A 27,963-nucleotide genomic window follows, 5' to 3' on the forward strand; every position below is an offset into this window, starting at 1 on the left:
TGTGTTTTTGTATCAAGGTTATTATAGATTTCATTTTTTTCTTTTGGTTTTTAGATTTTTCAGTTAGTTTTAGACCTGATTTGCTAGTTTGTATTTAGTTTCAGTTGTATAAGTTTTTCTATTTAATTTTTTATATTATTAAGTTTCAGTTTCTATTGTTTGGGCCAGAAAGCATTCGTGTTGTGTAGTTTATTTTGTATTTTCAGGGGGGGTTGTTATCTGGGGGTGGGGGTTGTTATCTGGGGGTGGGGGTTGTTATCTGGGGGTGGGGGTTGTTATCATGGGGTGGGTGTTGTTATCTGGGGGACAGCATAAGCTATGCTACGCTATGAAACTGACCTGGGCTGGGTTTCCCATCATACATAAGGGGATGATGGGTCAGGTCATAGGTTAGGTTTAAAGGGGCAGTCAGCCGTTGCTACATCCATTGATTCTTGAAGACTTTAACTTATGTCTCAAGAGTGTAGTTTCAGCTGTTGTTCCTCATCAGAACCCCAAATATAAGCTTGTTTTACTACAATGTTTGTAAACAAAGTAAATGGTTAAAACTATCATTTTGATATCATGGATGGTCAGTCCTTGCATCCATAGCTCTGTCTATGAATTTTAAGTGGTTACATTTCTCCAGCCCCATCCCTCAGCTTTTTACCGAAGCAGTGGCGAGGATGACACTTTGTTTCAACTGCTGATTGGCCCTTTAAATTATGAAGTCAGTCTCAATGTGACTGTGCTGAGTCTGGTGCAAAAAATATGGTGGAAGGAAACTTGCCCATGTTTACACCAATCCAATCCTTTTTTGGACATGTACAGTGCATTCGGAATGTGTTCAGAGCCCTTGACCTTTTCCACATTTTGTTACGTTAAATTTATTAACTTCTTATGGTATAGGGAACGTTTGCGACCCACTTGGAAAAAAAACAGGGAAAATGCAGCGTGGCAAATTCAAAATATGATATAAAAATCAAACTTTCATTAAATCACACATGTAAGATACTCAATTAAAGCTACACTCGTGAATCCAGCCAACATGTCAGATTTTAAAAAGCTTTTCGGCGAAAGCTTAAGAAGCTATTGTCTGATGATAGCACAATGTCAACAAAGAGAGTAGCATATCTCAACCCTGCAGGCGCTACACAAAACGCTGAAATAAAATATAAAACATGCATTACCTTTGACAAGCTTATTTTGTTGGCACTCCAATATGTCCCATAAACATCACAATTGTTTTTTTTTGTTCGATTAATTCCGTCCATATATATCCAAATGTCCATTTATTTGACGAGTTTGATCCAGAAAAAAAAAAGTTTCCAAAAAACGCAAAGTCACTACAAAATATTTCTAACTACTTTTGTAATACAACTTTAGGTATTTTTAAACGTTAATAATGTACCAAATTGTAGATGGGGCAATCTGTTTTCAATACAGGAAGTAAGCAAACCATGCTCCTTTTTTACGTCTTGCGCAACTCTCAATAGTGTAACGTTGTTCCTGGATGTGCTTCTTCTTCGTTGCGCAAATGAATAACATCAACCAAATTCCAAAGACTGGTGACATCCAGTGGAAGCGGTAGGAACTGAAAACAGGTTCCTAAGAAATATCCCTTGGCAATAACAAGTCAGGGAACAGAGAGAGGCCAAAAAATAAGATCTGAACAGTTAGTCCTCAGGGTTTTGCCTGCTACGTTCTGTTATACTCACAGACATGATTCAAACAGTTTTAGAAACTTCAGAGTGTTTTCTATCCACATCTACTAATAATATGCATATCTTATATTCCTGGCATGAGAAGCAGGAAGTTTATATTGGGCACGCTATTTATCCAAAAGTGAAAATGCTGCCCCCTATACCTTAAGAGTTTTTCTTTTTCCTTCCCTCATCAATCTACACCCAATACCCCAAAATGACAAAGCAAAAACAGGTATTTAGACATTTTTGCAATAAATAAATTAAATATCAAATTTACAAAAGTATTCAGAACATTTACTCAGTACTTTTCTTGAAGCACCTTTGGCAGCGATTCCAGCCTCGAATCTTCTTGGGTATGATGCTACAAGCTTGGCACACCTGTATTTGGAGAGTTTCTCCATTCTTCTCTGCAGATCCGCTCAAGCTCTGTCAGATTGGATGGAGAGCGTCGCTGCACAGCTATTTTCAGGTCTCTCCAGAGATGTTCGATTAGATCCAAGTCCGGGCTCTGGCGGGGCCACTCAGTGACATTCAGAGACTTGTCCCGAAACCACTCCTACGTTGTCTTAGCGATGTGCTTAGGGTCGTTGTCCTGTTGGAAGGTGAGCCTTTTCCCCAGTCTGAGGTCCTGAACGCTCTGGAGCAGGTTTTCATCAAGGATCTCTCTGTACTTTGCTCCGTTCATCTTTCCCTCAATCCTGACTTGTCTCCCAGTCCCTGCCGCTGAAAAACATCCCCGCAATGCTACCACCATCATGCTTCACCATAGGGATGGTGCCAGGATTCTTCCAGACGTGACTCTAGGCATTCAGGCCAAAGAGTTCAATCTTGGTTTCATCAGACCAGAGAATCTTTTTTCTCATGGTCTGAGAGTCCTTTAGGTGCCTTTTTTGCAAACCCCAAGCTGGCTGTCATGGCTTTTACTGAGGAGTGGCTTCTGTCTAGCCACTCTACATTAAAGGCCTGATTGGTGGAGTGCTGCAGAGATGGAAGTCCTTCTGGAAGGTTCTCCCATCTCCACAGAGGAACTCTGGAGCTCTGTCAGAGTGACCATCGGTTTCTTAGTCACCTCCCTGACCAAGGCACTTCTCACCCGATTGCTCAGTTTGGTCAGGCGGCCAGTTCTAGCAAGAGTCTAATTTAAAAATAGTCTTTACTGGCCAGCACAACAAAAACAACATCTGTGTCAACTGTATAAAAACAAAGTGTGTAGTGATATCTGACAAGTTCAGCAAGTAGGCAGACTTCATAAACGCTATAAACACCCATTGGTGGTTCCAAACTTCTTCCATTTAAGAATGGAGGCCACTGTGTTCTTGGGGACCTTCAATGCTCCAGAAATGTGTTGGTACACTTCCCCTAATCTGTAACTCGACACAATCTCTGAGCTCTACTGACAATTCATGGCTTGGTATTTGCTCTGACATGCACTGTCAACTGTGGGACCTTATATACAGTTGAATTCGGAAGCTTACATACACTTAGGTTGGAGTCATTTAAAACATGTTTTTCAACAACTCCACAAACTTTTTCTTAACAAACTATCGTTTTGGCAAGTCGGTTAGGACATCTACTTTGTGCATGACACAAGTAATTTTTCCAACAATTGTTTACAGACAGATTATTTCCCTTATAATTCACTGTATCACAATTCCAGTGGGTCATACGTTTACATACACTAAGTTGAATGTGCCTTTAAACAGCTTGGAAAATTCCAGAAAATGATGTAATGGCTTTAGAAACATCTGATAGGCTAATTGACATCATTTGAGTCAATTGGAGGTGTACCTGTGGATGTATTTCAAGGCCTACCTTTAAACTCTTTGCTTGACATCATGGGAAAATCAAAATAAATCAGCCAAGACCTCAGGAAAAAAAAATGTAGACCTCAACAAGTCTGGTTCATCCTTGGGAGCAATTTCCAAATGCCTAACGGTACCACATCCATCTGTACAAACAATAGTACACAAGTATAAACTCAATGGGACCACGCAGCCGTCATACCGCTCAGGAACGATCCTAGAGATGAACGTACTTTGGTGCGAAAAGCAAAGGACCTTGTGAAGATGCTGGAGGAAACAGGTACAAAAGTATCTATATCCACAGTAAAAATGAGTCCTATATCGACATAACCTGAAAGGCCGCTCAGCAAGGAAGAAGCCACTGCTCCAAAACCGCCATAGAAAAATCCAAACTACCGTTTGCAACTGCACATGGGGACAAAGATCGTACTTTTTGGAGAAATGTCCTCTGGTCTGATCATACAGAAATAGATTTGTTTGGCAATAATGACCTTCGTTATGTTTGGAGGAAAAAGGGGGAGGCTTGCAAGCCGAAGAACACCATCCCAACTGTGAAGCACGGAGATGGCAGCATCATGTTGTGGGGGTGCTTTGCTGCAGGAGGGACTGGTGCATTTCACAAAATAGATGGCATCATGTGGAAGGACAATTATGTGGATATATTGAAGCAACATCGCAAGACATCAGTCAGGAAGTTAAAGCTTGGTTGCAAATGGGTCTTCCAAATGGACAATTACCCAAAGCATACTTCCAAAGTTGGCAAAATGACTTAAGGACAACATAGTCAAGGTATTGGAGTGGCCATCACAAAGCCCTTACCTCAATCCTATAGAACATTTGTGGGCAGAACTGAAAAGGCGTGTGTGAGCAAGGAGGCCTACAAACCTGACTTAGTTACAGCAGCTCTGTCAGGAGGAATGGGCCAAAATTCACCCAACTTATTATGGGAAGCTTGTTGAGGCTACTATGTGACCCAAGATAAGCAATTTAAAGGCAATGCTACCAAATATTAATTGAGTGTATGTAAACTTCTGACCCACTGGGAATGTGATGAAAGAAATAAGAGTTTAAATAAATAATTCTCTCTACTATTATTCTGACATTTCACATTCTTAAAATAAGGTGGTGATCCTAATTGACCTAAGACAGGGAATTTTTACTTGGATTAAATGTCAGGAATTGTGAAAAACCGAGTTTAAATTTATTTGGCCAAGGTGTATGTAAACTTGCGACTTCAACTGTAGATAGGTGTGTGCCTTTCCAAATCATGTCCAATCAGTTGAATTTACCACAGGTGGACTCCAATCAAGTTATAGAAACTTCTCAAGGACGATCAATGGAAGCGGATGCACCTAAGCTCAATTTTGTTTGGATTTAGGCAACCTGGGGGAAAAAAACAGATTCTCACTATCTTCTGCTTTCTAGGCCTATATCACCCACATTGGTCAGTGGTGTTCTTAAGGGTAAGTGTTTTGTGTCTGTAAACTCTTCAGGTATTCTCTTCTGTGTGTGGTAGATGTGGTAGTCCAGTGGTGTTCTCAGGGGGATCTCCTGGCCGTGGCTGGGATGGAGAGAGCTGTCTTGCCCCCCGACTCCTCCTGTCTACCTCCCACCAGAAACGCCGTCGTTAAGTTCTACAACGTCTGCGGAGAACACATCTACACACTGGACACGCCTGCACAAGTAATAACACACACACACACACTTAGACCAGCTCCTGCGACACAGATAACACACACACACACACTCCAGCATCCACAACACATCTTCAGTACCACACACACAACACCTTACATTGGTAAACATACTATTGAGAAGTCACATCATATGCTATAAGTTCCATAGAATAATCACCATCCCCGTTCTCCCCAGCGTCCCATCACCACGCTGTGCTGGGGTCACCGGGACTCTCGTCTGTTCTTGGCTTGTGGCCCGGTACTCTACGTGGTGCGGGTGGAGCACCGGGTGGCCAGCCTGCAGCTGCTGTGCCAGCAGGGCATTGCCGGGGCGCTCCGGGAGGAGAAGGACGTGGCAAAGCTCACCATGCCCTCTCGTCTCTGTTCTTACGTCACCACAGCCTTCACACCCACCATCAAGGTACAGGGTTTATGAGATGTCGCATACAGTATGGATATGTGTCTGGGAGGGTGAGGATGTGCTCTGAAATGGGGAGGTTGAGGGTTTTGGTTTACCCACCTGGCAGCTTTATACAGACTGACATTCAATACAAATGGTCATTCAGGGTCATAATTCCAGGGTAAGATAGAGGGTTGAAAAAGTGTTTAGCAAGGGATAAAATTGCTACTTGACTTGAGTCAGCACCGGGAGTCACCGCTTTGTGCCAGAATGCTCCTCATCCATTCATCCTTTCTCTCTCTCTCTCTCTCCACCTCTAGCCCCCCATTCCAGACCCTAACAATATGCGTGACTTTGTGAGTTACCCGACGGCAGGGAACGAGCGGCTGCACTGCACCATGAAGCGGACGGAGGACAACCCTGAGGTGGGCGGGCCCTGCTACACCCTCTACCTGGAGTACCTGGGGGGCTTGGTGCCCATCCTCAAGGGCCGACGCATCAGCAAGCTCCGTCCCGAGTTCGTGATCATGGACCCCAAGACGGACGGCAAAGCAGGTGAGGTTTTCTGGCGATACTGTGTGAGGAAAGTGTTGGTGGTGTTTGTTTTGAAAATATCCCATTGAAATCCTGCTCCATTATGGCTTTTCTAACGATGATTCTAGACGATTCTGTTGCTTTGGGAGCTGGTTCAGCTTCTCGTGTGACTGCTTTTTACTTAAAAAGTGTAAAGTCAGTATCTTCTTGTTAATAACCATTAGTTACTAAAATATAATTTGTCAAAGTCTGCTGCCTAGCCAGAGCCTCCTTCCCCTGGTACTTTTTTGTTCATATAACATGTAGAACTAACTTGTGGTGAAGAAGTTTAAGACAGTGTTGGTTGGCATGTGTGTCAGTGTTAATAGTCCCCCAGCCAGCCAGCCACAGTACAGAGCAGACTGGGCCCCTGTTAACTACTTAATGGTCTCTGGTATCTACCATAAATCACCTCCCTCTCCACTGCCCTCTCCTGTGATAAATGAATCCAGCCATGAAATGTATGCAGCCCATTCACTCTTAAATGCTGATAAAATAAATGATCTTGACCTAAACTGGAGCAGTTGCGGTTCGGGGGCCCCATATGAATGAGAGAAGTTACTTGGAAACAATAGTTTGGGGGACTAAATAAGTTGAAAATGTTGTGTTAGTGAGTGTGCGTCTGAAATTGGATGTGATTTAATGTCAGTTTGTTCTTGCATGTCTAAGAAGAGGTGAAGGAAGTGTGCCCCCTGCTGTTAACACTGGAGATATGTATTTGTTGTGATAAAGGAAATAAACGTTGGTAAAGTCACAGTGGTTAGGTTGGATACCTATCAATGTCAGTTTGACTTATATCCCCATATGCAGAGATATACTGTAGTGCCTCTTGAGTCAGTGACACTTAACGAATGATCACCCTGATGATATTATTCATAGAGCAGTAGACAGACACCCATCATTTCCCCATCACACCAACTTCATTGTATTACCCTCCACCCATCTTTCTTTCTCTCCATCCCCTGTTTCCCTCTCTCCTTCCAGATGAGGTGTATGGGAACAGTCTGATCTCGTCGATGATAGACAGCTGTAACTGTTCAGACTCTAGTGATATAGAGCTGAGTGACGACTGGGTTGGCAAGAAATCCCCAAAGATATCCAGAGGCAGCAAGTCTCCCAAGCTTCCCAGGTAATAAACAGCCTTTATACTGCATTCATTAATGAATTACAAGCATGTGTTTGATTTAGATTCTTTGTTTTACTCACCATTTTGGGACGGTTCAATTATTTGGAGTTCACAAGGAAACCCACATGTTCTGTTTGGACCTATAAAGTACTGACTAAGCCACTGCATTTTTGTCTACTAATGCTGCTTGAATGGTATGCACTGTTTAGTTTAGTTTGTTTCACTGCATCCCTAAACCTTTCTCTTTCATGTGCTACCTTCTCTGTAGAGACTTAGTCTGTCCCTTTACCAACAGAATCAATATTGACCCCAGAAAGTCCCCCAAACTGTCCCGCGCTACCCAGGAGATCTCGCGGTCGCCACGGTTACCCATCCGGAAGCCGTCCATTGGGTCCCCAAGTCTCACCCGCAGAGAGTTCCCCTTAGAGGACATCACACAGGTAATGGACTGCATTCTGATTTCCTTTGTGTCCTATCATCATACATTTGAGTTTTAGGGATTTGAAGTAGTACTGATTGAATGTGGGTTTTGTCTTTTGCAGCATAACTACCTTGCTCAGGTTACATCCAACATTTGGGGAACAAAGTTTAAGATTGTGGGACTTGCCACCTTCTTGCCAACCAATCTTGGTGCAGGTAACTACCAATCAGTTACTTCTGAGGGAAATTAAAATTATTTAACTATGGTTCCAATGAATGTAACAACCTTCTCCCCTCTTTCTTTTGCCCCTCCCCTCTATTGCTTTCTCTCTATCCCTCCACTTATCTCTCTCTCTCTCTCTCTCTCTCTCTCTCTCTCTCTCTCTCTCTCTCTCAGTGATCTACAAGACAAGTCTGCTCCACCTGCAGCCCAGACAGATGACCATCTACCTGCCGGAGGTGCGTAAGATCTCTATGGACTACATCAACCTGCCTGTGTTCAGCCCCAACGTCTTCAGTGAGGATGAGGATGACCTGCCAGTCACCGGGGCCTCGGGCGTGGCCGACGACAACCCTCCCTGCACTGTCAACATCCCCATTGCCCCCATCCACAGTCCCGCCCAGGCCATGTCCCCCACCCAGAGCATCGGCCTGGTCCAGTCCCTCCTAGCCAATCAGAACGTCCAGCTGGACGTCCTATCCAATCCCACGGCCATCTCCTCCGTGGGTTCTGCAGGGGCAGGGGGGTCGTCTGACCAGGGCCAGGACACCATCCTGACCGCCCAGTACACGGTTCCCAGCAGGTACTCCAGTCCTGGACAGGTCATATTTGGAGGGCTGGAGATGAGCCGGCTTCTGGTTGGGCCTCCTCCCTCTCATCACCACCAACAACAACAACAAAGCCATCCACAGAGCCATCAACAACCACTGCAGCAACATCATCAGCAACAACAAATTCAGCATCAACAACAACAGCAGCTTCAGCATCACCATCAACAGCTACAACAACAGCAACAACGACTAGCGCAGCAACATCACCAACAGCAACTGGCACAGCAACATCAACAGCAGATCCAGCAGCAGCAGATGCTGCAACACCAACAGATGCAGCAGCAGCAGATCCAGCAGCAGCAGCAACACATTCAACAGCAGATCCAGCACATGCAGCAACAGCAGCAGCACATCCAACAACAGCACCAACAACAGCTCCAGCACCAACAACAGCTCCAGCAGCAGTTACAGCAGCAGCAACACACACAGCAGCTGCAGCAACAGCAGCAACAGATACAGCAGCATATGCAACAACAACAGCATCAGCAGCACCATCAGATGCAGCAACAGCAGCAGATACAACAGCACCATCAGATGCAGCAACAGCTCCAGATCTCTGTCCCCTCTCAGGTGTCAGGTGCAGCGGTGCACCAGCTCCAACAGGGTGCGCTCCAGATCCCTGTCCCCCACCCTGCAGGGGGGCTGGTGGCTGAGAGAAGGGTCAGCGTGGAACATGAGCACCTGCTGAAGATCAAACCCACCCGCTCTGCCCCCCAGCTGGCTGAGGGGGACACGGTGGTGTTCAGCGCCCCTCTGGAGCTCAGCAAGATGAACCCCCCGCCCCCCTACCCTGGGACGGTGGCCGCAGCTGCAGCCTCTGCTGCAGCAGCCAACGCCGCCTCTGGACAGGCTGGGGGCAGTAACGGCACCCCGCCGCCAGTGGACCTGTGCCTGAAGAAGGGCGAGTTCTCCCTGTATCCTCCTGGCCAGCAGGCGGCACAGTACCCAACGCCGCTAGGCTACGAGCGGATAACTACGTTCGACAGCAGGGGTAACGTGGAAGAGGTGTGCCGGCCTCGAACGCGGCTTGTCTGCAACCAGAACATTTACACGCTCCAGGTCCCGGGAAGCTCAGCAACCCTCCGGGTTACCTCCTCTTCTTCCTCAACAGACGCGAAGAAGATCCAGCTGCCCTACGCCTCGGCAACCCTCAACAGGCTCACCGTTCCCCGCTATTCCATACCCAGTGGAGATCCGCCCCCCTACCCTGACACAGCCAATCAGAACACCACAGGGGTGAGAAGCACCGGACAGAGGCTGGACAGCAGTCTGATCCATGCCACACTCAGGCGGAATAGCCGAGAGGCCGCTCTCAAAGTTTCCCAGATGCTGGACCCTCAGAGGACCCTGCCCACTAAAGCCAAATCCCAAAACGCTGCACTGGCCGCTTCCTACCAACAAAGGGTGCCCAAAGCCCTGTACACCTGCAGTCAGTGCAGTAGTAACAGCAGTGGGCTTAGCAGTGCAGCCAGCAGTGCTCCCAGTGGGACTGCGAATGGAATCGCAGGAGGTACAATCATTAGACAGGATTTTCCTCCAGGGAATGGAGCTCCTCACAGCACGGTGATCGTCCACTCCAACAGCGCTTCTCCCCTAGTCTCTCAATCCTCATACAACCTGGATGGCTCTGGGAATGGAGGAGGAGGTGGGAACAGAGACAGGGCTGACTATGTGAACTCAGCCTTCACAGAGGATGAAGCACTGAGTCAGTCATTGAGGCATCTGGCACTAGGGGGTGCAGATGTGTCTGGACTGACAGTCAAGAGGCCACCGCCATACCAGTGGGACCCAACCACCACTGAGGAGGTGTGGGTGCCCCAGGAACGGACTGGTACTCTGAGCTCTGCTGGCTCCACCGGACCCCACAAACCACCCCCGCTCATCCTCAGCCCAGCCCAACACCTCGACATCTCCCGGCTGCCTTTCATCCTCTCCCCCAAGTCCCCCACCAGCCCCAGTGCTGCCTCTTTCCAGGCTGCCGCTGTAGCTGCAGGTTACCAGATTTCCCTTCAGTATGCTCCTGGCACAACCTATAGTGGGCCCCAGCAGCAGCCCATGCCAGGCTCTCCCCGTCTCTGCTCCCCTAAGGAGGTGGTGGCCCCGGTCCCTTTCAACCAGCAGGATGCCACCCTGGTCCTCCCACCTGGCTATCCAGCCAACCTGTCTAACCTGGCCTGCTGCCCCCTCCCTCCAATGTACCCTGGGGGAAGCTCCTGTGCCGGGCTCCCCATCCCCCCCATTGCCCTACACACCCCCTGGGGCACCTACAACCCCTGCCCCCCATGCCCAGCCCCTCGGGGACACTGCCCCCCATGCCCCCCAAGCTCTCTCAGATGATGGTGGACAAGTCAGTCCTCTCTCCCCCTCCTCCCCCACCGCCTCCCCCTCCACCGCCCCCAGCAGAGCTGCAGCTGCAGGGTCATGGTGGCTCACCAGAGGCCATGGCAATGGAGGCCGGAGAGGGCTTCCAGGAGGTCCTCTCCCTCAACGAGAGCCCCGTGCCCAGCAGTGCTGAGAAGTTTGGCAAGAAGAACCGCAAGCGGGCAGATGGCAGGGCTGAGGAGGCCAATGCACCGGCCATCGCCGAGGGAGGCAAATCCAAGAAGGAGGGCCGGGCCCTGGGTGACTTCAACTCTCTGATCTCCAGCCCGCGGCTGGGCAGCAGGGAAAAGAAGAAGCCCAAAGGCCAGAAGGAGCAGCAGCTGAAAGCTAAGAAGCTGAGCAAGGCTCCCACAAACAGCGAGTTCCAGGACAGCTCAGAGAGTGAACCTGAGCTCTTCATCAGCGGGGACGAGCTGCTCAACCAGTGCCAGAGCGGCAAGAAGGGCTGGAAGAGCAAGAGGAGCCTACGGGCGGCCAGCGAGTTAGAGGAGATCAAGTGCCGCAAGGCCAATGAGAAGGAGGACCGCGGGTTGGGAAGCCAGGGCTTTGTTTATGTGATGGCCAACAAGCAGCCACTGTGGAATGAGGCCACTCAGGTCTACCAGCTGGACTTTGGGGGACGTGTCACACAGGAGTCGGCCAAGAACTTCCAGATCGAACTGGAGGGGAGACAGGTGAGGTGGCTGGAGATGTAGTTTTTACACATAGTTGGGTATAGATAGTGTAGGAATGTAGAAGAGTGAATCCATTAGTTTCTAAGAATATGACATGGAATAAATATAATTCAGCATTCAGTAGGGAAATAGCTCAGACAATCCGAGACAATCTGAAATGTTGTTTGTTAGCTTCCTGTCTATGTTCTCTGACTGTGTATTTGTTTGTGTTTGTGACTAGGTGATGCAGTTTGGCAGGATTGACGGCAACGCCTACATCCTGGACTTCCAGTACCCGTTCTCTGCTGTTCAAGCCTTCGCAGTGGCTCTAGCTAATGTTACTCAACGCCTCAAATGAGGTCCCACCCCCTCTTACACTGAATACTAGCGAGGATCGGAACACCTGCTGGAAGGACAAGATTATTTAATTTGAAGTTACTTTAATATTGGAGAAAAGACTGAAATGAACTGCATATCGCATCGCAAGCGAGAAAACGAGACACTGTGGTGCTGCACTGCCCAATGTGGCCACCAGAGGGTGCAATAAGCATGGGCTGCAGGCGTTGGAGCAGGGCCATAGTTTGCCTTGGCACAGTCAGCGGTCCCCTGTACTGCTTACAGGGCCCAAGAGCTCAGCTTTCTGTAGTCGTCATGCAAATAAATGCTGCTTTAGCTAATGAAAGCTAGCTAGTGGAAAGACTTAACTTACAACCTTCTAACGGTTTGGGTTTCCTGTCAGTATGGTCCCGAGAGATGAGTCGTTCTCTCTGTGCGGTTTTAAAAAGGAGCAGCAGTAATACTTGAAAAAACTATCTGGAAGATTGAAGATGTCGTTTTTTTCTTTCCAGAGCATACAGGTACTACTGGGCACTGAAATCCGTTGCTGTATGAAACCGTTATCATCACTTTATAACACTGCTTTGGCGTTTAGGTTTTTACACCTAAAGATCAAACTTTCTGGGGGGGAAATCTAGGCTTTTGAAATGTTATTTTTTAGTTATCTGCCATGTGTTTTGTTACAATCCAAATCTATCTTGGCTGGATTTGAGGTTTCAATATATGCATTGTATTGTTGGAGCACTAGCACACGCAAATGCGCAAGTTGTCTGATTTCCCTGTTGTCAGAAACTCTGGAGAGGTAAAAGATGTAAGCTGAACGGCAGTCCTTGGAATTTGAAGGAAAAAAAAGATGATGTAGCTCATATGGTTAATGTATCTCTGCATTTGTTTTTCCTCTTGTTACAAATAGGTCATACAGTATTCAGATATGAATTTTAACATTGTAATTGTTCTTCGTATTCATGTTGTTTATTATACAATCTTAGTACCTTGTTTACATGGATTTCAAGATGTCTGCTTTATTTGGGAGAGACAGAGACTTAATTGAAATGCTGTTCTGTACACTACAAAATCGGTGTGTTTTAAAATGGTTTTACAGAATAGTTGTGACCGTTATCCTGTGTCTCCCATTTTTATCATGGTGACATGTTGACGGGGACACAAACAAAGATCCTTGAGGTAAGAGTTCACCAATCCGACCTTTGTTTCCCTGACATGAAGTAATTTGTCACTTGCTGTCACTTCTGTGAAGTGAGCGTCATCGTGTAGGCGTGTCCTACTCTTAAGCCCACACTAAATGAGTAAGCAAGGTACAGGAAATATTTTTGTATATTTCACCTATGCCATTTCATTATTATTATTATTATTATTATTTTTAAGTCATGTAAATAACTGCCACATCATTCATAAATATTGTAAAATGATCTGGTGGAGTTGGACAGCTGTTTTCATCGTAGCCCACTGTGTATGTTCAATATTATGGCGGATAGCTGTAGTACAGTAGTATAAATATAGAAATACACTATAATCCATGAGAAACCTGACATCTTTCTATTCTTTCAGTCTTTGAAGATAGCTTTCTCCTTAATTGTGGTTATCTTAACCTGTTAGAATTTGGCAAGCTGAAACTGCAATCTTTTAAGCTGACTAGTTTTTGTTAGATATCCAGGCTTGGGTCTCTATGCGTTGTGAACAGTCTGCAGGGCTGGGGATGGATGCTGGCGCAAAAGCTGATAGACACTTCAAATATTTGCGGACTTAAGTGTGGTAAGATACCTGTTAACATCATCCACACTTCTAATTTTCAAACATATCATTGGAAAAAATGATTAATCAAACTAAAATATCTATTTGATGGATGGTTAGGATCACTTCAAAACGTGTGTGTGCCAAAAAATGGAATTACTACAATTTGGAAGATTAATACAAAGGGGCCTAGATCACTTGTGTGACAGAGAGAGATCACTCCGGACCAGATCCACACATCATGGTCTTGAAAGCAATGAGATTATTAGATTAGATTTTCCTTTCTTCCTCTGAGCTGCATGTGATAGTTGTTGGTTGGGGTGGGATTAAGATGGACCTGATTCAAAGAAAAGAAAATCTCTTAAACATGTCCGTCAATGTTCATTTTGTGTTAACAATTTTGTTGTGCAATATTTTCAAAAGAAAGGTCCTCCCCTCACCAACACTGTTTGACAACCCTTCACTTTCACACTAGTAGTGTGGGGGAAACTATGATATTCCATTTCTTTTTGCTGGTCTGTACATTTATTTATGAGATTTTTTTCTTAAGCTAAAGGCTGTACATAACTTGTTGACTTTGCTGAACATTTCCTTCTGTTGAAAGGGGTTTGTTACTGGTGTAGCCTATTTGACAGATCATGGGAGGGGGTGGGCAAGTAGGGAAGAGACAACTTTTCAATATGTGTTCTGTGAAGTTTGCAGTGGATGGGAGAAGATCTGAAGAAGTGCCCTGTCCTTGAGTGTAGTTGGTAGTAGTCATTTAAGGAAGTATGTGTCAAGTGTGTTCAATTGTGAGGTCAACCGATCCCATAAGTGTTATCTATGTTAACTTCTTCAGTGTGTGTATTTCCACCAATTCTCCCCCTCGAGAAAGCTAAACCTTTTTCACTCCCGAGTTTTATCTTTTTGTTTATTCTCACCATGCAATGGAAATCTACGCATTCATGGTGTTGACTGACTGGTCAATTTTGATTGTGTGTTATTTCAATACAACTCACACATCAGTCCACATGACATGACCGTTTGGATAAGCCACTGAAAACATGTATAGATCTCCCTTGGACACTGGTTTAGGATTCTAAATGAATTCATTTGAGGTGGTAACCTGTAGTAGACATTGTAGGATTTGGCTTTTCGTTTGATCAGAAATGTGCTTTGTACATGTAGTTGTAGACATATATAGGAAAAAAACTTGAAAAAATCTGAGTGATTTGGTGACTGAATGTTTATAGTGAACGGTAGTAAGGCATGCCATGTTAATTATTTTACAATTGTATATGTCACGCATCTTTTGAATAAAATGTCATTGTTTCAGATTTTGTTTTGTGTGTCTAGTCTGTTTGGGATGTGCTACTTTATCGTTCCTTGGAACCCTGTGGGAACCCTGTAGGTGTTTCATAATGAAAAATGTATGATTTCTTTATCCTTGTACATGTTTCTTCTAATAGCTTACGGATTCCATTTAACAATGATCAACTTTACTATGTTGTAAAGCTAAAATTGGAATTCCTAGTAACAGTAGCCCTCTAAAACAAAGTGTGTTGGGCACAAAAGTCCCATAGAAAATAGCTTTCTCTTAATGTAGTAAACCGTGTATCCGTGCAGAAATGCAGATGAAAAGCTGTAGGAGCATTGATCTTCAATCACAGTCGCTTCCCTCTCTCCGTGGTGCTGAATTGTCACGTGATTCTCACCGCTGTATTTGTATGTTCGCTTCCGCCCCCTCGTTTTTTGTGCTTTTTCTTTAGACCTGCACGAACAAAAAAGCTTTGCCTGCAGTTTCAATTAAACGAGAGAACACAAAAGAGAAACCGGCGTGGTTTTGTAAAGGCTGCGGATTATTTCCCATCGCCATTTTCAGACCTCAGACACCGGCACGATGGACACCGACTACTCCACCTTCGAAAACCCTCTATACAGTGAATTTAAATATTTCTGTAAGAAGATACAAGAGGTCTATAACGAATTAAAGGAAGACCTGACACCTTACCGCGACGATCGTTTTTACAGGTAAATTATAGGGTCACTACACCAATATTAAATAATCCAATATATGTATTTTTGTGTTAATTCAATCATTACTCTACAATGAACAAGCATTTGTGAGCTTACATAGGCCTATTAACTGCATTTGATTTTAATGTAGGTATTAACATAATGATACGATTAATAACATTTGTCAATGTGTATTTACATTATGGATATAGCCTTTACAGAATATCCAGCTGCAGCCATGCACCATCCTCAACATGGCGCATTGTGGTTCAGGTGCGCGATAAAGCATCACTGGTTTTCTTTGGACAGTTCCGTGTTTTGCAGGTTTAGATAAATAATGAAAAGCGTATCTTTCGGTTTTATGGGATCTTACGTCAAATATGTGTCCCTATAGGCTACCTTCGTTTAAAAAATGCTGTTACTTCTGCTGATAATACAAGACAATTTTAAGGTCATTATGGCAGAAGCCTATATGATATAGGCACAGGCCAATGAGTGAAGGCAACAAGTGTTGGGGTGTATTCATTACTCCAAACAGTTGCAAATTGGAACGAAAACTTGTGTTTATATTGGACAGGTTCAGCAAACAGGGCGGGACCTATATCTTGGCACTCCCCCACCATTGTAAAACATATTTAGGAAATTATAGAAATGTATTTATTAATGTCTACATTCGTTTTTGACATGTATTATATTACAGATACCTTAATGTATACTTTTAAATTATATTATGTGAGCTAAACATGAAAATGTCAAAATATATCAAAACATTTTCCTTAAAGTATAAGATTTTGATATTACTAATGCTCCTGTCCCCACTACAATAAAATATACTTAAATACATGTCATTTTGTCCATGAATTCCTATGGACTGCTCCTCCTGGGAATGCAAATATGGCCGACAGGTGGCTTCAAAGCCTATCAATGGCCAATACACAGCATCAGCAATCCAGGGTTCATATACATTAATGGTTTGGATGCATGATGGGTCTTGATGTATACAGGCAAAATTGAAATCACATGTTTTTCATTAGAGTTGAAATGAGGATGAAAATCTGATTTTTGCGCTTGCAACGACCAAATCCACTCCCTCTAACTGAGCTACAATAAAAAGCTCCGCCTACTCTCTTGTCCCAACGTGACTTCCGTCCCGCGACGTCCAGTGGTGACGTTTCATTTGGTTGTCGCATACAGACTGATGTATACGGATGTGGATTTTACCTGGACGTTTTGATTTGATCTGTATTCTAGAGTGAGAATCTACAGAAATGGATGTGTAAGTTCTCATGTTTAAGACGATCTACAACTTTAGTTGTATTGTTGCCACTTCATATCGTACATTTTTAATCTCAAAACGTTAGTTTCTGCTAGTCGTCTGCTTGCAACGGGATCCTATGCAAAGTTGACAGACACACCTACGTTACTTTACACGTTAACTAACTAGTTTGCACGCCACCGTGTTTTTGGTGGCAGGTGTTTTTTCGTTCGTCTTATATTCTGGTACCGGTATGTGTTACTATGCAATATATTAACATTTCTAGTGTGGCTAATTGCTAAGCTGACGGTGTGTAATTTATAGCTGGCCAGATAATAAGCCTCTCAGACTTCCTAAACTAGCCTAAATTACTGAGTTGGCTTATGCTTCGATTTTATTATGAAAACCTCTTAATGTCTTGAGCATAGGTGTTTAAATCAAATGTTCATCACAGAGAGAGGACTCCAATTGTTTTCAGGAAACTGATTGTAGCATGATATCCTGATATCCTTTCTCAATTTCAGGCTAGCCCCCATGCGGCTCTACACACTCTCCAAAAGACACTTTGTTTTGGTCTTTGTGGTGTTCTTGATCTGTTTTGGCCTCACTGTCTTCATTGGTATAGCAGGTATGTAGTTTTTATATATTCTATCAATGTGCACACTCTTAGAATACCCGCAGTGGGCCCAAGTCTATATTACTGCTGGGAAACAGTGAGCCAGAAAGGCTAGTTAGGGTGATGCAGCAGCCAGCCAACATAATCAGAGGGTGATGACTGGCGTCTACTGGCTGAAGTTTTATCTGCAAGGAAATACTGAAGTCCACTTCTCGCTCTCTTTCTCTTAATTAAAGCCTTACTAGAAAGATCCTTATTGGTAATATTACACCATTTTCCTAAAGTGAAAAGAATGTTGAAAATGCTATGTCTGCACAATGGTGGATTTGCTGTAGGAAAGGGATCTAGTCGAGGAGACTAAGGACTTAGTTTTGCCTATAGGTGTGACAAGCCTGTTTGTGCAGGAACTTTGTCTGGTCCTGACCTGGTCCTGGAGAAATATTTTGCTTACTTTGTTCATTCTTCTGCAGGTCCTAAAATCCTTGCGGAGACGAAATACAGTGGAGATGAACTGCTGGACAAAAACCAATCCATAAAGGTAAGACGAGCAAACATATAAATACATGTCTTTCCAGGATCGCAGGGAATGTGCTTGAACTGTTTGCTTTACATCAGAAATGGCTTTTATTAGTGCACAAACTCACACCACCCTGATGCTTACACATATTTGTGAGACTGGGAGGGTAAAAGGGAGGAAGAAGTGCAAAGTCCAAAATGAACACTTAGATGTGTCCAGGACCCACAAGTCCTGGACACAGCTTGATGTCCACTCTTTGACATTGTGATGTTCTGAGTATGGATCTAATATGGTTTCAGACTGGTCCCTTCATCCTGCAGTCCCCGCCCCTCTCCACCTATAACCAACAGCTATGGCTCACCTGTATAATGCAGGTGGAACACAGCACTGGTGAGATTTACTCCCTTAAAAAAATGTTTTTTCCTTCTAAGACTTTCATGTCATATGGATATTTTACTTTTTTTTGTTGCCTTTGTCTCTATTCAGTGGTGGACTTCCTGCAGCACTTTGAGATCAACGTGGAGCTGAAGGGAGTCATGCAGGATGCCAGCGTCATGCACATCCGCAGCAACGTGCACCAGAAATCACGAATGCTGCACTGTGGCGCTGTGAGTGGCAATCAATATATCGGTCTAGCCATTCATTAATCAGTTAACCAGTTTGTCAGCCAATTGACTAGTCAGTCATCAATCAGTTCATTGACCAATTGGTTGGTTGATAACAAGGTGTCTATCCTGCTGTTTCCTCCTGCAGAAGTGTGATGAGATCATCGTGGTGCACCTGGGCTATCTGAATTACACACAGTACCAGATCAATGTCAGCTTCAAAGGCCTGGAGAACATCACCTACGAAGTCAAGGTCAACTTCATGGTGAGCTCACAACACACTGGCTGGAAAACCTGTTTAAACTGTCAGCTGGCTGTTTCTGAAGATGAGTCTCATCCTACTGACACACAGTGGCTTTGAACTGCATTTCAATGACACATTTCTTTCTCCTCTCTCTCAGTGGAAGATGTATAATCCCTCGTTCTCTCAAGTGGAGATCTGGTTCCGGTTTGTCTTTGTGGTTTTGACCTTCATGGTGACGGTAAGAGATCTATGCAATTGAATCCATCTTTATTGTTTCTGCTGTGTATGTTTTGTCTTTGTATGTTAGTCTTTGCTGTTGTGTATTGCAGTGCATGTTTGCTCACTCTCTGAGGAAGTTCTCCATGAGAGACTGGGGCATTGAGCAAAAGTGGATGTCCATCCTGCTGCCTCTACTACTGCTGTATAACGGTGAGTCATCGAGTTGTTTACCACTCTTTCCTTTGTGCCTTCCACTGCACACCAGGCCTTGATATTTAAACGGTGTAATATGTTTGAACGTACCCTTCTGACGGCCTAACCTTGCTGTTAAAACCCATATACACTACAGTCTTTAGGTCTGAGGTTTTTACCTGTTTTGATGGCTGGGGTTCTTGTGTTTCAGATCCATTTTTCCCACTGTCGTTCCTGGTTAACAGCTGGTTTCCGAGGACTCTGGATGCATTCTTCCAGGCCCTCTTCCTGTGTTCCCTGCTGCTCTTCTGGCTCTGTGTCTACCATGGCATCCGGGTTCAGGTGGGTCTCACATTCATCTTTAACCAAACTCTATATTTTAGTATTGGAACCCAAAATCAGTTTGGTGTCCTGTTGTTTTGTTCTAATCCTGGATTATTCTGGTTCCTGTCTCAGGGAGAGAGGAAGTGTCTGACGTTCTATCTTCCTAAACTGGTCATTGTCGGCCTCCTGTGGCTCTCAGCAGTTACCTTGGGGATATGGCAAACGTATGTCTGAAGGACTCTGTCAAACTAACACTGTATAACATACTCTGTTTGGAAAAGGATGTTATGAGCTCTAATTTCCTTTACATCCACAGGGTCAATGAGCTACAGGACCCCACCTACCAGTACAAAGTGGACATCGCTAACTTCCAGGTGAGTGGAACACATTTACCTTCTGTGAGATCATTTTTATGGAAAATTCAGAAGCACATGTCCAGTGTATAATTATATATATTTTTGAACCTGGTAGAAGTTTGGACATTGACGGTAGAGGTAGTAGTGCAACGCCCATCAAGTTGATTAAAGGTTTTGTTGTACTTCCAGGGCATGAAGATTTTCTTCCTGGTGGTGGTGACCCTGTACGTCCTGTATCTCATCTTCCTCATCGTCAGAGCTTGTTCTGAGCTCAAGAACATGCCCTATACCGGTAACAATGATGCATTTGTCATATTCTAATCCCGATAGAGTTAGGGGTTGCATTTGATACATCCACTCTCATTTAGCCTTTCCTAATATTCTTTCTATTGTACTGTGGTCTCATCTTGGTCATCAGATCTCCGGCTGAAGTTTCTGACTGCGCTGACGTTTGTGGTCCTGGTAATAAGGTACGGCCATTGTCACCTGTTGACTTCTATTGAGCCTGGTCATGGTATCTAAACTGGATGGATCAAACAATAATATTATTATTATCTCATTTGTTCCATTCCCTCTAGCATGGCGATACTCTATCTTAGGTTTGGTGCCAAGGCTCTGCAAGACAACTTTGTGGCTGAGTTGTCAACCCATTACCAGAACTATATCCTTTCTTGTCAATGTCTTTCTTTTCTTTTTTTTTGTCATTTAGCAGACTCGCTTATCCAGAGTGACTTACAGGAGCAATCAGTGGTGCCTTGCTCGAGGGCATATGGGCAGATTTGTAATATTGTCAGCTTTCGGGTTCGAACCAGCAGCCTTTCGGTTACTGGCCCAACAATCATAACCGCTCGGCTACCTGCCACTGACGTCTTCTCTTCTATTGTGAATTCTGCAGTCAGTAGCATAGGTTTAAAAAAAATTGTCATCTTGATGAGCTTTGCAATCATTAGATATGTTTACTTAGATCTGATCCTTAACTCGACATACCAGCTGAATTTTTATCTTTCTATGGATTACTCAACTTTTACTTGTACACATTAGCATTTGTGTATTCGCCCTCAAAAGACGCCATTTATGGTAAGTGATTCTTGAGAAGAAAAATATGCAATGAGATTTGAAAGATGAGTCTGGTTACTTATTGCCTTGTCAATCTCATAATCTTGTGTATTAGACTCCCAGTTGAAGGATAATCCTGCATTCTCCATGCTCAATGACTCAGATGATGAAGTCATATACGGGTAAGTAGTCATGTTAATTCACTGTCTCTCATTGCCTTTGTTATACATTGTTCTACTTAAAGATGTAGGCGTCACTGTCTTGAGATCAATTCTAGATATCGGAGTCTGCATATGCCTGCTTTGAATGTCTCTAAATGTGTTTCTGCTCAGACTGGTATGTATTTATTTTCTATGAAGGAGCGATTACGAGGAGATGCCTTTGCAAAATGGCCGTGCCATCAAAGCAACAGCCAAGTACCAGAATGAGAGCGACAGCGACTGATCCATTCCTGATTGGTGCGTCATTCACTCCCCTGTTGTCCTGATTGAATCCTTGAGGGGATTCTATTAAACTGGCCCGGGTTGCACCTGGCAGTGCCCATCACGTGACCGGGGTGAAGACTGAGGGAGGCGAACCCTTCTCAAAACGAATAACTTCTCAAAAGAATAACAAACATTTGAAACTAGTTTTCATTGGGAAGGCAGATAAAGATTTTTAATCAGTCACTTTTGCTTGTGAACACAGAATCCTACTCATCACTCCACTTAACCTACGCCACTTTTTTTGGTTTTGAGCCGACTTTGCTGTCGGCCAGAACAGGACACCCGGCTCATGCCCGGGAAGCACCCCGGTCACAAAACGATTGCAATCACTTTTCACCCGGTGCAAACTATTCCTGCCTGGGCTAGCCTAATCGAATCCCCTCATTGGACAGCATATTCAAGGAATGAACCACCATTTGTAAATAAGGAACGTTTGCAGAAATAATGCAAATGGTAAAATACTGTAACTGTTAGGGTTGTGAAGGTCATTGAATTTTGAATGATGGTAATTGGCCAGCCAAATGACCGCGGTCTCCGTAATAACCGTTTTTGTTTTTACACACATTTTTCTCCTCCTTCGCTCCTGACTGCATGTGCTGCCATAGAAATGTAATTACTTATTTTTCTGATGCATTGTGGGGGGAGTTTGCTAGTTTCTTATTTCAGCAAGGGGCGAAAAGGTTTCATCACGTTAAGAGTACATGTTACCGCAGAAACGGACTCCAATGCACGAATGCCCGGCCGTCCCGTCTTGGTGGTCTTCATCCACAACCGTCGGTTACGCGGTTATACGGTAATTGTGCCAGCCCTAGTAACTGTACATAAATATATTTTTTAACTGAAAAATTGTGTATTCTGAATATCAATTCAAAGAAAGGAAAGGTGTGCAGGTATGGTCAAATGTTTTATAGCATTTTAGTCATCAAGTAGCCACATAAAAACAAACGTTCTGTACACTGTATCTTTTGGTTATCATCAGCCGCATATCATAATTCTTGGATATATAAATTAACTTTGAAGGAAAGCGTGACACATTTGATCATGGGATTTATTATTTATACAAAAATCACAATGTAACTAGTGTTAAACCACTGTCTCTTTTGTGCTTGAAATGTGTTTGTTTTTAGCCATTCCTACTAAGCTCTCTGACATTCTGAGTTTGAGGGGGGGGGGGGGGGTGTAATTCTGCAAAAAAACATACCATGCTGACACTGTTTTTATCCAAGACCTTTATCTCAACTGGTTGTAAAAACCAGTTTAGAACAGCAATTCACTGTTGTATGCTTGTCATATACTCTGTTAATAGCCAGAGTATAAGCATGCATATCCATCAATCTAATACCCATAGAAGTGAAGTTTTCTGAATATTTACCGGACTACCACCATGCGTTACAATACCAGCAGGAAGAACCTTAACTTGAGTAGGTGTAGCAGTTGACCCACTCTTTTGCCAATCCATTCCTAAGTGAAGCCACTGTATGATTGTACTCCTGGTGTCCAAATCGTATGTCAATTTTGCCCCCCAAAATTATGTCACTATTGTTTAATAGCTATGGAAAAAGTTTTCAGTTTTCACATTCCCGAACCAATAGTCTAGACTTAAGATATGGATGATTCCTGAAGTTCATTCAAACACTTCTAATGCTTAATCATTTGATTGTGATGTCTTGTGAAATGTGTATTGGGAAATATTAAGGCAGTGGTGTCAAACTCATTCCGTGGAGGGCCTAGTGTCTGCAGGCTTTTGGTTTTTCCTTGCAATTAAGACCGAGACAACCATGTGTGGGGAGTTCCTTACTAATTAGTGACCTTAATTCATCAAGGGAGGGAAGAAAACCCACGGCCACTCGGCCCTCCCTGGAATGAGTTTGACATCTGTGTGTTAAAGGAATACTCAAGTAGCATATTTGGCTCTTCTATCGTTTATTTTAGCTTGCCTTTCATAGCTTTTATTTTTTGTTTACTCCAAAGGTACTTTGGCTATATGTAAATTTCATTTGTACAAATGAACCAAATAATAACATTCTGGATTATTGTTTTGTACCTTTTTTTTTTCTGTAATCAATAACCTGATGCAGGATTTTATGGATACAGGCTCAAGGAGGCAAGTTAGTTTTCATCACTAACCATTGGTAATGTTCTGTCTGAACCGAATGAATGAAATGTTTGTGTTGAAGGAAAGAGTTACCACTGATCCTCCAAACGTGTATTCTAATAAAGATGGTGCCTTGTTTCCACTTTGTACCAGGGTCAGGAGTTTTCTCCAAACTTTGACTGCAGTCTGAAATCTTTTTGTTTGTGATGGAGCATCTCATATTTATATTTGTGGCTTATAGGGACATGATTGTGGTGGTTATTTTGAGGTTTGAGTAAGAACCATGATTTTCTTTATGGTAGACTCGTTTGACTAAATTAGAACGGCACTCTGTAAATACTGTATCACATGTAAATAAAGCACTTGTGTATACAGCAAATATTCATTAAAACTTGTAAATTATAAAACATGCATGTCTCTGGGCATTGTCTTCTGATGGGGCCTCATTCCTACACGACAGTCCTCAACTGATCAGTGAAGTCATCACGCTATCTGACGATAAGACAATGTGTCTCTGGGGTGACCTCTACTCAGCATTTCACTGGCCTATAGGTGTTGTGGTAGAATGAATTATAGTTGGGGGTTAAATTGGAAGCTGGCAAACAAGCAATGACTGAACATTTATTGAAACGTCACTAACAAATCCTAACATGACAAATTGGTCCTCGTAAAATCTAAACAAACAAGATGCACAAAAGTCTTTTAAGCAGTAGAAATACTTTGGTATGGTGGGCTTTATGAAAAAAAGAGAGCCGCACACTCTAGGAGCTTAGATGCAATAATTGAATAACCAACGTTTTGACAGAAGAGCTGTCATCATCAGGGTATAATATTGGGCTTTATGCTAACAATCAGTTTGGACGGAATGGAAAAACCAACATTCATGTAGTGTAATTGAGTGCAGGCGGTAGATTCAGATGGCCAGGCCGAAGACACTGACGATGCAGTACATGGATTTATTCTCCCACCTCACTGTACAGCTTCCTGGAAGAGAAGGTTAGGTGGGATAAATGACAATCTCCATCTCATCTCATATCTGGTTGTGTTTGTGAGAGAGATTCTCACCATCAGTGGTGTTATCCCAGAAGCATGAGCTGGCTGTCTGTAGACCTGCCCCGTTTTTCTGCATGATAACACAGGTCACTGTGGAGAAACAACAGTTAAATGACCCCTTTCAGCAATAACATACAAATCCATCTCAATGTGGAATGTAAGTATGATCATTGTATAGGATGATCCATCAACGAAAGTGGTGATGGTATATTTTAGTGCAGGAATTAAAGTAACTGATTTCAATTATATGTGCCTCCCCCCAACACTGATGCGGCTTTATTTTTCATTTATTTTTATTGAACTTTTATAAAACTTGAAGTCAGTTAAGAACAAATTCTTATTTACAATGATGGCCTGATATAGCCCAGCCAAACACTGTTCCTTTCCTTGCATTCAGGGCTACATACCAATGTACTTGAAAGGCTTGCCCAGTTTGCTAAGTTGACTCAGGGACTGTTCCACTACATTGGTGTTCCATTGGTTCACTCTGCTATGTTGATAGGCATTTCCTCCTATGGCTCCTTCTACTGACTGAGAAGACATATAAAAAGAGGAACAGGCTTAGTTTCTGAAATTACTGACTATCCAGAGAAAATACAAATGAATAAACAGACGTGTCACAGCCCACTTTAGTTGCATTACTCATATTGATGTGGCTAGCAACCAACGTAATCCCGGCATGATGTCCTTAGCAACAGGCAGCGGGGTGATGAGTTGTTGCAATGTAGCAAATAGCTAGGCGACTTTTCTGAACATGAATGTCTCCTACCAATGCAACCATTAGCTAACTTCTCACTCGGCTAAAAGTACCTCTTTGATGATAGTGCTCACTTCGTCAACGACAAAGGCAGTCTGGCAGGATAAAAAGACAAAGGCATGCAGAACAGTTATAGTAGCTGGGGAACAACAGTAACGTTAGCTAGCTACCTAACATTGCGAACATGCGTCTTCAAATAGCATTATATTTAAACAAATGTTACATTAATTAGGTGGATATATTAATTAGCAATTTTGAACATCTAGCTAACCTCTTCTCCAGTCTGAAACTCATCCATGATGTTAGCAAACAACCGTTACCGCTAGCTCGCTCGGCTGTCGCCAAATTTGGGTGGGTGTGAGGCGCATGCGCAAGAGTGATGATAGTCGTTTCTGTACTGGTTGTTGCATGGACAAAATCATGTCTCTTTCTTCCTTGTTCACAATAAAAACAGAGACTGGGTATATTTCCATCCTCACTGATTACATCTTCAAAGCTTACTGTGCAATATAACAATTGGCTGGCTTTACCATAAAAACCCAAGAAACCTAATCATGGACAAGAAAAGAGTGCAGGAAATGTATAATAAAACACATTTTAAAGCTTATTGAGACAGGTACAAAAGTTTATTACATCTAATTTAAGCCATCCAAAAGTTATGAATATACACCATAAAAACAGGTGAATTAAAGTGGGCTTAAACACTGGTCATTCGCAAGTTTGCAGTGTAGGCTAATCACCACCAGTCTCATTTTAAAGCATGATCAATACAACACACTTAACAAAACTTATATTTGCACCAATTTGGATGAAAAACAAATAAACGTTTCTTATTTAAAAATAAATTCCTTGAATTACTCCACATAACTGGGGGAAAAAAAACATGGACAGCTGGCATGCAGAATAAAAGGCTCATACATATAAATACAAATATTTCACTGAACAAATATCCCCAAACAGACATTTCAATGTTTGTGAAGAATATCATTTGTTATATTGCTGAAGCATCTACTTCCTTCTTTATTTCTGGGTGATGGGGAAGGAGTTCTGATCCATCAGCTCCCCAACTCTCTCCTGGAGTATGTGGACCACCTCAGCCAGAATGAAAACATGGGTGTCGTCAAGGTCCTGGATGATAAACTTCTTTCCCAGGGCAGATGTCTCATCTAGGTACAGTAGGAACTGCTTCATGGCAGGGTCACTGTTTCAAGTAGTGGGGAAAGAAGATATGAAACCTGTGATCGTCTCCTGAAACATCTGATTATCATAGCTGGTACAGTATAGCAGACAGGCTGGATTTTCTGCATGATTCATGTGATTAGCTTGATTGATTTCAGTTTGATAATTTGAAAATATGATAGGCTTTGTGCATGCATACCACTCGACAAGAACACCCTTTAGTACGTTGACCATGATAATGTTAGATTCCAAACACCAGTCTCCAAAACCTGGAAAAAAGTAAACAAAATATAGACGTGAACACCAACACAATGTGACATGCACCTTGACGTATGACACACTCTAAAAGTCATTAACTGAACTGTAGCTTCTCACTGCAGAGGTAATTTACTAATATTAAAGTGAGACAAAGAGGAGCAAAGTAAGGACTAGGTAACGTTAGCTGGCGTTATTAACATCATTGCTGAATAGCTAGTTAGCCTAGTTTGCTACACTTCGAAATGCTCAGTCTGACATGTTTCAGTCACAATCTCAAAGCCTGCTCATTTGCGAATATTCAGGCTAGAATAGATCAGCTCTTCGCTGATTGTCATTTTGTGGCGATAAATAGCTAATCGGTGTATTATTCTGTACTTACGGAGCTTGTTTGCTCAACAGTGTTGATGGCTGGCTGCGTTGTTAACAAGTACAAAATGCCTTAACGCGAAAGGCATTGTGGGATGTATGGTGTCTGATGAGGTATAAAGGTTCAGTCAGGTATTCCCAAACTGGGCATTTTATATATATATATATATATGTATATTTTTTCACATTTTCACATTTTCACATTTTCAAACAGCGCATTTATTTTTTTCTCTCTTGAGTTTTTTTTCTCCCTGAGCAACCTCGTTTCACTCGTTTCATTAAACCATCTGGTGTTCAGCGAAATGACAACACAATGTCAAATACAGGTAGCCTAGTCATATAATTAACATCCAATCACAGTAACCGTTTCTCTCTCGGGGGAATTCCACTAACGGTCCCGTATGTATCCAAGCGTAGCTGCTGCTCATTTAGTTTGCTCGAAAATTGATAAATTGTTTTTTTTTAACTAATGCACGGGTCCATAGACACATACAGCTCTACTGGTAACTAGTACTGCTACTACCAGCAGTACTAAACCTGCACCTGTCGACGACAGGTAGTTCTGCTTCCACGAGCACATCCAATGCTTAGCATCAGTAATTCTACATTTGTTTTTAGCCCAGCTAGCATGGACACCTTCAAATATTCAACCTCCAGTTGTGAATCTGATGCAGCCGAAGAGCTACTGCCCACTTAACCGGGAAAGCACCGAACAACAGACAGGGACGTTGGACCATCGATGAGCAAATATGATGAGA

General features: G+C 43.3%; 4 protein-coding genes across 4 annotated transcripts in view; 2 read left to right on the forward strand and 2 right to left on the reverse strand.

The window, feature by feature from the left end:
- Positions 1 to 14,949, forward strand: part of tulp4a (TUB like protein 4a) — a 53,651-nt gene extending 38,702 nt beyond the window's left edge. The window contains 9 exon segments of the mRNA XM_064991272.1: positions 5,004 to 5,170; positions 5,360 to 5,584; positions 5,884 to 6,118; positions 7,121 to 7,265; positions 7,558 to 7,702; positions 7,805 to 7,898; positions 8,080 to 10,797; positions 10,800 to 11,569; positions 11,790 to 14,949. Of these exon segments, the coding sequence (XP_064847344.1) occupies positions 5,004 to 5,170; positions 5,360 to 5,584; positions 5,884 to 6,118; positions 7,121 to 7,265; positions 7,558 to 7,702; positions 7,805 to 7,898; positions 8,080 to 10,797; positions 10,800 to 11,569; positions 11,790 to 11,906 (4,616 nt within the window). The 3' untranslated portion in view covers positions 11,907 to 14,949.
- A 1,855-nt stretch (positions 14,950 to 16,804) lies between these two features.
- On the forward strand, positions 16,805 to 24,001 carry tmem181 (transmembrane protein 181). The gene is made up of 17 exons (XM_064991273.1): positions 16,805 to 16,904; positions 17,408 to 17,511; positions 17,970 to 18,037; positions 18,316 to 18,406; positions 18,503 to 18,624; positions 18,770 to 18,886; positions 19,023 to 19,103; positions 19,195 to 19,294; positions 19,488 to 19,618; positions 19,733 to 19,824; positions 19,917 to 19,974; positions 20,146 to 20,248; positions 20,375 to 20,426; positions 20,535 to 20,617; positions 20,944 to 21,033; positions 21,128 to 21,194; positions 21,372 to 24,001. The coding sequence occupies exons 1-17, from the start codon at positions 16,897 to 16,899 to the stop codon at positions 21,454 to 21,456; spliced, it is 1,452 nt and encodes a 483-aa protein (XP_064847345.1). The 5' UTR covers positions 16,805 to 16,896; the 3' UTR covers positions 21,457 to 24,001.
- Positions 24,002 to 24,199: 198 nt separating this feature from the next.
- On the reverse strand, positions 24,200 to 25,783 carry dynlt1b (dynein light chain Tctex-type 1b). The gene is made up of 5 exons (XM_064991275.1): positions 25,674 to 25,783; positions 25,456 to 25,497; positions 25,053 to 25,176; positions 24,658 to 24,735; positions 24,200 to 24,576 (listed from the first exon to the last, which is right to left on the reverse strand). Exons 1-5 carry the CDS (start codon positions 25,698 to 25,700, stop codon positions 24,506 to 24,508), a joined length of 342 nt encoding a protein of 113 aa, XP_064847347.1. The 5' UTR covers positions 25,701 to 25,783; the 3' UTR covers positions 24,200 to 24,505.
- A 214-nt stretch (positions 25,784 to 25,997) lies between these two features.
- gtf2h5 (general transcription factor IIH, polypeptide 5) lies at positions 25,998 to 27,294 on the reverse strand. The gene is made up of 3 exons (XM_064991276.1): positions 27,219 to 27,294; positions 26,781 to 26,850; positions 25,998 to 26,603 (listed from the first exon to the last, which is right to left on the reverse strand). Exons 2-3 carry the CDS (start codon positions 26,813 to 26,815, stop codon positions 26,423 to 26,425), a joined length of 216 nt encoding a protein of 71 aa, XP_064847348.1. The 5' UTR covers positions 26,816 to 26,850; positions 27,219 to 27,294; the 3' UTR covers positions 25,998 to 26,422.
- Between the last annotated feature and the right edge of the window lie 669 nt (positions 27,295 to 27,963).

This window comes from Oncorhynchus masou, chromosome 16, assembly GCF_036934945.1.
Source record: "Oncorhynchus masou masou isolate Uvic2021 chromosome 16, UVic_Omas_1.1, whole genome shotgun sequence".
Taxonomy (NCBI): domain Eukaryota; kingdom Metazoa; phylum Chordata; class Actinopteri; order Salmoniformes; family Salmonidae; genus Oncorhynchus; species Oncorhynchus masou.

Excerpts from the sequence above, each read along its gene's own strand:
- tmem181 (XM_064991273.1), top strand. Across the intron at positions 18,407-18,502 it reads GCAGGTGGAACACAGCACTG|TGGTGGACTTCCTGCAGCAC; the intron begins GTGAGATTTACT and ends GTCTCTATTCAG. Across the intron at positions 18,625-18,769 it reads GAATGCTGCACTGTGGCGCT|AAGTGTGATGAGATCATCGT; the intron begins GTGAGTGGCAAT and ends TTCCTCCTGCAG.
- dynlt1b (XM_064991275.1), bottom strand. The coding sequence starts at position 25,700 with ATGGATGAGTTTCAGACTGGAGAAGAG. Across the intron at positions 25,498-25,673 it reads AGTTTCAGACTGGAGAAGAG|ACTGCCTTTGTCGTTGACGA; the intron begins GTTAGCTAGATG and ends TTATCCTGCCAG. Across the intron at positions 24,736-25,052 it reads CAAGCCTTTCAAGTACATTG|TGACCTGTGTTATCATGCAG; the intron begins GTATGTAGCCCT and ends GTTTCTCCACAG.
- gtf2h5 (XM_064991276.1), bottom strand. The coding sequence starts at position 26,815 with ATGGTCAACGTACTAAAGGGTGTTCTTGTCGAGTG. Across the intron at positions 26,604-26,780 it reads AAGGGTGTTCTTGTCGAGTG|TGACCCTGCCATGAAGCAGT; the intron begins GTATGCATGCAC and ends TACTTGAAACAG.